The sequence below is a fragment of the Phyllosticta citriasiana genome (assembly GCF_038021145.1).
Source record: "Phyllosticta citriasiana strain CBS 120426 chromosome Unknown IWZ02scaffold_5, whole genome shotgun sequence".
NCBI classification, from domain to species: Eukaryota; Fungi; Ascomycota; class Dothideomycetes; order Botryosphaeriales; family Phyllostictaceae; genus Phyllosticta; species Phyllosticta citriasiana.
This window is the reverse complement of record NW_027117282.1, coordinates 2,209,888-2,219,459: the sequence shown is the minus strand read 5'-3', so window position 1 is coordinate 2,219,459 and position 9,572 is coordinate 2,209,888. Positions and strand designations below refer to the sequence as shown.

Sequence of the window (9,572 nt, the reverse complement as noted above, 5' to 3'; positions counted from 1 at the left end):
CTAACTTCCCAGGCGATCAAGCAACTCACACAGCTCCCGAGCGACGAAAGCGGGATCGTCTTGCTGGATAAAATGACCGCACTTGGGGGCAATGATGGGGCCTTTGACGTGGTTGCAATCGGCAATTTTCACAAGGTCAGAGTTGTAAGCATGCCAGGCGGGATTGACGTAAGCGTTGGTAAGGGCGACGGGTATGGAGAGAGAGCCCTTTTGGGGATTGTCAGCCGGTGCGCATGGCACGACGAACGCAGAAAGAGGGGGGTGGTACCGTCTGGCTTTGTCTCGCGAACTCATCTGGATCATGGCCTACGACGGTCAGACACGGCTCTCGTCCGCCGGGGCCGAGGGGCAGCTTCGGGGCGTGGGCGTGAGGGAGCAGGTCGGGGAGATTGCGGCGGTCCAGGCGCTCACGGTTGGGCATGGTGGGATGGAACATGGCGCGGTAGTTTTTGATGGTGTCGCGGAGGTCGTCGACGGACGTTTTTACAGGCAGGGTGGCCGAGTCAAAGGCTGGGCTGTCGGGATCGGGGAACAGCGAAACAAAGTCCGAGTTGGCCATCATCGAGTCGAGAAACAGCAGGCCAGCGACGGTGCCCGGATGGAGCGCCGCGTAGAGACGGGCGATTGGGCAGCCGATAGAGTTGGCGACGAACAGTAAGCGCATGCGATGCAGCGGCATGGACAGGTTGTCGGCGGCGAGGCGCGTCAGCAGCTGATGCAAGTCGTCGACGACGGCGCGAGCATCGTGGCCATAGGGCGTGTCTGGGCCATCTGTAGGATCGGGGTCCGAGTCGCCTTGGGCGTAGCGGTCATAGGTGACGAGAGCGGGCAGAGGGACGTGGTGTTTGCTGAGGCAGTCGATGGTGTCTGCCCATGACGTCTGGGCGAGCAACAGGCCGTTGACGAAGACGACGACGGTGGCAGCCAGCGGGCCGTGGGGCGGGCAGGGCAGGGCAAGCGAGCAGCGGAGAGCAGCACCGGGCTTGGACGAGAGGACGACCGACAGAGACAGGCGCATCATGAAGTTGATGTTGTGTTGTCAGAAGTTGAGTTGCACGGCATGTGAAGAATGACTCGTTGGCCTGCAGGCACATCCAGGAACCTTAGCGGGTCGACGCGGCCGCTGCGGGATGGGCCCTGATGCTGGATCGATGCGACCAACAAACTCCCTCTTGACATTCTCTCTCTCTCTCTCTCTCTCTCTCTCTCTCTCTCTCTGTCTCTCTCTGTCTCATTGCGTTTTCACCGCTTTCCCCCTCTCCCCTCCGCTGCCACCCAGACAGACTCCCGTCGCCCTCCCAAGTCGTCTCTCCCATCTCCACCGCTGCCCACAGCTTTGCCCTCTCGCGCTCGCCTCACCCCACCCCGCCCGCAATGGCAGCCGCCCTCTCCCCGGACGGCGCTGCCTTGACTGACACCGGTTTTCTCTCCCGCACCCTCCACTTCGTCGCCTGTCTGACCACCTGAACAGTCTCCTCTCCGCTCGCATCCACCAATCACCAGCCGAAAAAGTCCCCTCCAAACGCCTTCCAACCCACCCCAAACGACGCTCTCTACATGTCGCTGTCATCACTACCGCCCCCGGTCTTCCCAATGCCCACGACCGTTCCTGTCCGCGAGAGCATACCCTCGGCCAGCCAGCTCCCCTCCAATGCCTCTTCCCGACAAGCCTCGTCCATGGTTCGCTCTCCGCTTACTCCTCCAGACCACGGCATGGTCAATCCCATCCACACTGCCGCCTCCCAGCTCGGCCTGAACTCGACCTCGGTCGAAGAGTGGAGGAGCCTGCTCCAAGATGCCCGCGGAGGCTTTGAAAAAGAAAGACAGACGTGGGACCAGGAGCGTCGGCTCTATCAACGCGAGATATCAATGCTGCGACAACAGATGGAGGCCAAAGAGTCCGAGTTGCTCGTCATCAAGACCAAATTAAAACAGACCGAGCTGGCTGTCGAGGATCCGGATGGCTTCCATCGTCAGATCGTGTCTCCTCCATCAGCAAATGGGACTGGCACTGCAGCACGAGTGTCGCCAGTCAAAAGTCCGCCAGCCGTGGATGCGCCTCGTTCCTCGATGGCCGCGCCTGCAGATCAGCCCAGTGTACCAAGCACGGGCAAGGCGCGCTTTCCGACGTTCGACTTTACGCATCACGGCACTGGCGAAATCAGCTGTAAGTCGATTGAAGTGGACTCGCATCGCATTGTCTGCACAAGCTGACATGGCTCAGCGTCTGCTGTGACCCAGCAAACAGGGCTCAATTTCGAGGAAGACCCTCCTTCGCCTGCAACCACCGCAGCGAACCTTTCGCCGGCACCAGAGTCTTATCGCAGGCACGCCGGACACACTCCTGGTAAGCCAGGGACAGGCCCGTTCAGCGCTTTCCAAACGCCTGGAGAAAAGACTCCTAGGCCCCATCAATTTGTACCCCCTGTAGATGACCAAGCATCCATCCAAACAGATGGCAGCGAAGAAGGAGATCTTGCGCTGCAAGAGCCTCTCTTCTTACCCCCGAACCCTGAAAGGTCCGAGGGCAGCATGATGCTTGGCGCACTGCAGGAAAAGCTTGCGTCGATAAGCGAGAATCCCGACGAAGCTAGGCCGGCAGTCTTGCAAGGGGCTCCGCCCTCCGATACAACGGCATCCGAAATCGACGCAATGGAGCCACCTGCCGCGTTGCCCTCTGATGTGGAAGAGGTCCCAGGAACGGCCGATCATGAGGTCCCTGGCATCAAGCTCAAGAAGAAGCGGAGCTGCAATTTCGGAGCGCCGATAGGGACCATGCCCAGGTACAGAAACCAGTCGGATTTTGACGATTACTAGCCTTTTGATACCCCTCGCTCGAGGCGTTGAGCCGAGCTTGAACGTACCTTGACTGGTCAATGGGATTCTTGACCACATGCGTTCGATGAATTTCCTTCACTCTTCCACGGCCGGCTGTAGCGAAAAGATAGATTCCATTCACCAAAGACGGAGGATTAGGGTACCAAAAAGCGAGTTCTGGACACAGCTCGACACGATTCAACGATAGAAGGAGTTGCGGGCCACAGTTTCGGTTATACTCAAAAGTCTTGTGACTGACCGACTACGGGCCGCGAGCATTTTTCGGGCTCTCGAGCCGAAATCAACGGCGCACAAAAGGGATTGAATGGAGTTGTGTGGTGGCGCGCTCCACATTCTTCGCGTAACAGCAAAGATTGGAAAGTCAGACAGGCCGACTCGAAGTCAATAAAGTGTATCGTAAGAAAAACGTCGCCCGATTGAAGATATTTATCATGCACGTCGTCCAGTGAGGTTGCCGATTATCTGCGGTTTTTGGCTGACGAGCAGTAGAAATGCCTGCGCAAATCATCCCTTGCATCATGATTAGACCTTTGTCCAGATGATTTTCACACTCCACACATACCTTTCTACGCGCGTCGCGCCCTTTCAAGTCCATCATCTCCTTCGTATCTGAAAGAGGGAGGTCAGCAGCCATGGCTCCTCGCCACATGCTCCAAGGGAGACGCCAGAGACAACCTTCACTACAGTTCCTTGCGTCACTCATGAGCTCTGGACACGACACCGCGAATCTCGGCCTCTATTCCTGACATGAGGTCTCTCTTCCAGCGGGCTTCCCAATCGTGTGTCTCAGATGAGCTAGTATCTGAGGGTATAAGTTTGCCATGGCTATCCACAGAGGCTTGGGAATACGCAGGTAGGTACGAGTTGGCAAGCCAATCTTGTCTGCTGACGCACACCTCGCGGTCGTTACTGTCCTCCATCTTGTCACTGTTACTATCGCTCTTTCGTACTCGCTCACTCTACCAGTCGCTCCTTCCGTCCTTTCCCCACCCACTTCATTCCAAGAGCGCGTGCGTGCACGCGTGCGAGCATCACGACGACGCCGATCCAGCGCGTCACTCCTGTCTTGCCTACCCTACCTACTTTGGGGCCAAACCGTGCTTTTGTCGAGGCACTCTATATCATCGGCATCATTCGCTGTGCCAAATCTCTCTCTCTACCCGGTCCTTCCTTCAGTCGTTTGACCCCCTATCCCATTTACTTTCTGAAGACACGGGACAAGGGAAGATGAAGTTGTTCAACGTTATTCTTTTCGCGGCTACGGTCACTGCCGCCGCTATTCCAATGCCTGTCAACGAGGCTGATGTGGAGGCTCTGCGCGCCCGTGGCGTCAGTGAGGTATGTCTAGGATCTTCTATTGAACTTCGAGGCACTTTTCTTTGGTCGAAGTGCCTCTGTATCTCTCTGGAAATCTGTCATTTTCACGTGTCCACCTGTTGTTAGAGTCAAGCACTAACCACCATTTACAGGCCGACATTGCGCACGCCCTGCAGCCATCGCCAGCAAACCCTGTGGCGTCGCTGCTCCGCCGCAACATCGATGCCGACGCCGAAGTGCGTCCCGCCTTCTACTCGTCGCCGCACCCGCAGCTGACGCGGCGCTGGGACACTGCGGCGACGGAGAGCGACATGCGCGCCGTTCAGGCTGACGACAGTCTCAACGAGGGCTCCAAGGCGCACCGCCTCGAGATCCTGCGCTTCATGGACAGCCTGGCCAGGGGCCACCTGTCCAGCATTGCAGTCGGCCAGGGCGGCACGGCTCTGAAGAAGAAGCGCGAAGAGGCCGCCGCCGCTGACGAGGGCGAGAAGAAGAGGAGCGTTGTTGGTGGGAACGGCAACTGGCACTTTGGCGCCATGAACATGGGCGTGCCCAAGAAGTGGAGCTGGAGGCACAAGTCTGGCAGCAGTAGCAGTGGTAGTGCTGCTGCTGCCGCTGGCAACAGCAACAACGCCAACAGTGCCAACAACGCCAACTCGGCCAACACCAAGGCTCTGGCGACGACGAACACGGCGAACAAGGCCAGCACGGCGGGCAAGGGAGCGCGCGACCCCGAGGCTGCTGAGCTGACTCGGCCTGAGAGGTGGGTGTATCGGTGGTGAGGCGGAGGAGCTTCCCCTTCTTTCTCTTGCTCTCCCTCCTCCCTCACCCCTCTCCCCTGTCTCTCTCTCTCTCTCTCTCTCTCTCTCTCTCTCTCGCAAACAACGCGCTAAGGATGTCGTCGGGGAGACTGCAGCAGTCTTAGCCTATCGTCGTCTTCTTCGTCTTCTTCTTCGTCAACACCAGCGTCGGAATTTCCAAAGGCCCATTCTCACCATCATCACTCGTCGTCGTCTCAACATGATCATGCCGCTGGCTCCGACAAGAACAACGACGTCGCCAGCAGCCATGGCCATGGCCGGCAGCGCTTTGGAGGCGGAACTGTGGCCGCTGCGCTGCCGGGGTGGGTCAGGATCTGGTAATGTGGTTTTTGTGTGCGAGTCAGTCAACTCTTCTGCTCCTCTGCGCTATTGTGTTGTCTTGGAGGGGATTGGCAAGGTTGCATGTGTTTTTAAGACCAGTGGGCCGAGAGAAGAAGCAGAAAAGAGAAAAGAGATGGAGAAAGAAGGGGCGTCGAGAGGACCAGGGAAGTGGCAGGTCATTCATTTCCTTCGTTTGCCTTTTTCGCTTCTCGCACTCGTTGGCTCCCCATTTCGGGACTATTCTTGACGATGATGGATGAGAAGGAGGAGGAGGAGGAGGTAAGTAAGAGAGAGTTCTGTGTGTCCAGTGTACCGTATCCCTTGTCACCTTGTTGTCTAGCATCAATCTACCTATATGTTGCCTGCCTGCCTAGCTATCTATGAGGAAAAAAAAAAAAACCTAGTCTGCAATGTGCTTCAAGTCCCGAAACAAAGTCAACAATTACCCCTTTTTACACCATCAAGGTGAAAGATGTAGCGGTTCTCGAAGAAGCAAAGTGGTGGGTGGCTCCCAAAGCCTTTATCGAAGACTGGCCTGCTAGCTGCAGGCAGGCAGGGAGGCAGCAGAATCCATACATTCAAAACGCACATGCATCTCTCTCGGCGCAAAGGAAGGGAATGCCCAAAATAGCAAATCTCCATCGCGCACGAGCGAGAGGAGCGATTGGAAACTCCCCTCGCAGCTAACGACATTGCTCAACAAAAAAGCCGCTGCGAAGTCGCAGCAGCAGCCAAGAGATACATGTCGCCCACGCGCTCGCCCACACATTGGACAAGGAGGGAGCGAGCCAACCAGAATCCTGCACTGCGCTGGGGCGAGTTTCCGCGAGACCATCATATGGTCGATGAACGGTGGGTGGGCGGGCGGGCGGGCAGGCAGGCGCGCGCGCGTCTTCGGAATACTTTCCACCGGCCCCACCCACCCACCCATAGCGAGTGGGTATTTGGGAGTAGTGAGTGAGTGAGTGAGTGAGTGAGTGAGTGAGTGAGTGGCGCGCTGCTGGACGGGACCTGAGGAACCGCCGCCTGGTGCTGATGCTGCTGCTCCCCCACCCCTTATCTCATGAATCAGACGGGTGTCGCTTCGGGCGTTGTGATTACTAAACAACCCTAGGGCCTCTAGAGTGTTAAGGCTTAATCTAAGCTATATCCGGCTAGCACCTACATAAGGTAGCACCCTTAGTAACGCGTCTAAGAGTAACTTAAACTTATTTATATATAAGGTTTTAGGAGGCTAGAATTTACTATACTATAACTCTATAATGTATTATTATACTACCTTACTTTATACTTTCCTATATTCTTTAAAGCTTATACTTTTATAGAATATCTATTTTAGCCCTATAGTCTTAAGAGTTTATGTTAATTTATATTAAAGTATTAAAAGTTATACCCCCCTAAAGTATATAGGGTAACCCTTCTCTAGATTAAAGGTATAATCTAATAATAATAATATAAACCCCTATTAAATTATATATATACTATTTTATCTTTAGATTCTAAATCCTATTATGTTAAAAGAGGATAACTTAGGCTAAGTTTTAGTAGGTTTCTAGATAGTATCTATATATTCTATTTAGTTAGTTATAGTATATAACTAGTAGTTAGAATTTTAAGAGATGTTAAATTAAAGATATAAGGGCATTATAAAAGTTTACTAGGATATTATAAATGTTAGTATTAGTACTAGTTATATTATAGATATTAAAGTACTTACCTTTCTAAAGTATATACTAAATATATATAGCTAAGTCTATATTAGTAGACCCTAGAAACCCTATAAACTTAAGGAACCCTATAAATTTAAGGAACCCTATAAACTTAAGGAACCCTATAAACTTAAGGAACTCTAAGAGCTAATAGTAGGTAATTATAGAGGTAAGTAATCTTAGGTATAAGCGTATAGGTAGAAGGAACTATAACCTAAACTACTAAAATAGACGGCTACTCTTAATAGCTAATATAGTAGTAGTTACATACTATATACCCTAAATATATCTTTATCTACTAGACTTAATTCTAGTCTATCTTATAATCTATCCTCTAAAATATCCTCTATATTATCCTTATTAAACTCCTTATATCACGAATCGTTAAGCGGCTAATATGTAGGCTTTCGCCTAAAGGCTATCTACTTAGTTAGACGTATATGAAATTAAAAGAACTTAATTAAAGTTAAGTAGAGAAGAGATAAAGTTAAGTGAAGTCTTATTAATTATTATAAATATAGAAGATACTATATACTCTTCTATCTTCTATATATATTTATATAAGAAGTAAAATAAGGAACTAAACTCTCTCTTTACTACGTGAATTACTACTTTAGTTATGTTATTAAAATAGATAAGAAATTAATCTTCTTATTACTACGCGAAGTTTTATTAGCCGTTAAGTAGGCTATATATCCTTAGTAGTATTTATTATCTATTAGTACTACTAGCTTACACGGCTTAGCCGGTTTACGCGGCTTAGTTATAATTATTTTCGGCTTATTAAGTGATCGCGTAAGGGTATAGTTATAATATGCTTACGTTACTAGCGTCTAATAGCTATTATGTTACGTCTAATAGCCGCATCTAATAGCTATTACGACATTCCCCCCCTAATAGGAAGCCTAAGTTAGCTTATTAAGTACTTATATAGATAACTAACCGGTATTATTTTAGTAAGGGCGTAAAGTATAGGACTACTAGGTATATCTTATTATTAGGGTTATAGTTTAACTAACCTTCTTTACTACTACCCTTTCTATAATAACTAATCTTCCTTATATTAACTTTTCCTATAATAATAATCCCTTATCATTACATCTTCCCTTTCTTACTTAAGTAATAATAGTAAGTCTTTACGTTTACGGTGAGTCCTTAGTTTAAAATGCTTAACTAATTATTATATAATAGTATCTAATTAATCTTATCACTTAAAGCGCCTTAAAGGCAATATAACGCCTTAAGAGGATGCTAAGGCTACTTAGAATTATTACATAACACGTTACGCGTAATTAGCTAATTATTAGTATATCCGTAGTTTTTAAAAAGGTAAAGTGAAGCTAACTAGTCTAGGTATAGCACCTAGCTCCTAAGAGCTAGCGTATATTACTATTCTACCTATAGATCCTTACGCGAATATTATATATACTAATACGTATACTACGCCGGCTTTATCCTTATATATATATTCTAGTAGCCGTCGCGCTAATATACTATTAAGTACACCTTCGTATAAGGGTGATAATAGTAGTATTATTTATCTAGCTACTATTAGCGGTATTCTATAAAGATAAGTAATATCTTTATTATATACCGTATAGTAGATGGTTTATAGTAGAGAATGTAGTAGATTCTTTACTATAAGAGAACTTCCTTAAAGGACTAACTAGTAGGCTACCTAAGGGTGTTTATATAGAAGAACCTATAGATTCTAGAGAGTTCTATCTCTAGGTAATTAGTAATAGGTTCTTCTATTAATAGAAGACGATTTCTAATTAATCTAGACTAGAAGATTCTAGGCCTTAGTAATAAGACAATCTAGAATAAGGGCTAGAATCTAAAAGAACCCGTAGGAATAAGTTCTTAGTAATAGAAGAGGTCTAGAAGAGTCTAGAATAGTCTAGACTTATTCTTAGGCCTCTAACACTCCCCCTAACTTATTACGCAGGGTAATAGAGAGGAATTTAGTAAAGAGAGCCTTAGTAAGTACCTTAGTTAAGGCGTCTATAGGCATCTCTTTAGTAGAGATATAGGAGAATCTTATAAGATTTTCCTTAACTAGCTGCCTTAAGAAGTGATACCTTATGTCTATATTCTTAGACTTTTTAGTAGCATCTTCTGTAGTAGCTATAGCCGGTATGTTATCCCCTTTAAGGACTATAGGAGTAGGTATAAGGTCTTTATAACCTAACTCTTCTAAAAATCCTTTAATATAAAGGATAACCTTAGCTAGTATACTATAACCTATGTATTCTGCCTCTATAGTAGAAATAGAGATATAGGTTAGTCTACTAGCCTTCTAGGCTATAGGCCCATTAGTAGAGTAAATAATATAAGCTGCTAGAGAATATCTATTAAGCTCATTCCCTAAGTTAGAGTCGGAGTAGGATTCTAGATTAAAACTAGTACCCTTATAGGTAATAGTATAATCTTTAGTTCCTTTTAGATAGGATAAGACTCTTTTAGCAGCTCTAAGGTGCTCTACTAGAGGGTAGCTTAAATACTAGCTTAAAGAAGCTAGTATATAAGCTATATCAGGCCTAGTATAGACTATAGCATATAGAAG

At 48.4% G+C, this 9,572-nt stretch overlaps 3 protein-coding genes across 3 annotated transcripts; 2 read left to right on the top strand and 1 right to left on the bottom strand.

The window, feature by feature from the left end:
• IWZ02DRAFT_489967 (Alpha/beta hydrolase fold-1) lies at positions 1-1,018 on the bottom strand (the record flags this gene model as incomplete). Its single annotated transcript, XM_066769619.1, has 2 exons — positions 1-207; positions 269-1,018. 2 exons carry the CDS (start codon positions 1,016-1,018, stop codon positions 1-3), a joined length of 957 nt encoding a protein of 318 aa, XP_066624188.1.
• A 271-nt stretch (positions 1,019-1,289) lies between these two features.
• IWZ02DRAFT_244013 (uncharacterized protein) lies at positions 1,290-3,173 on the top strand. The gene is made up of 2 exons (XM_066763106.1): positions 1,290-2,167; positions 2,225-3,173. The coding sequence occupies exons 1-2, from the start codon at positions 1,558-1,560 to the stop codon at positions 2,815-2,817; spliced, it is 1,203 nt and encodes a 400-aa protein (XP_066624187.1). The 5' UTR covers positions 1,290-1,557; the 3' UTR covers positions 2,818-3,173.
• Positions 3,174-4,065: 892 nt separating this feature from the next.
• On the top strand, positions 4,066-4,937 carry IWZ02DRAFT_432516 (uncharacterized protein; the record flags this gene model as incomplete). Its single annotated transcript, XM_066766225.1, has 2 exons — positions 4,066-4,176; positions 4,308-4,937. 2 exons carry the CDS (start codon positions 4,066-4,068, stop codon positions 4,935-4,937), a joined length of 741 nt encoding a protein of 246 aa, XP_066624186.1.
• Positions 4,938-9,572: the final 4,635 nt, after the last annotated feature.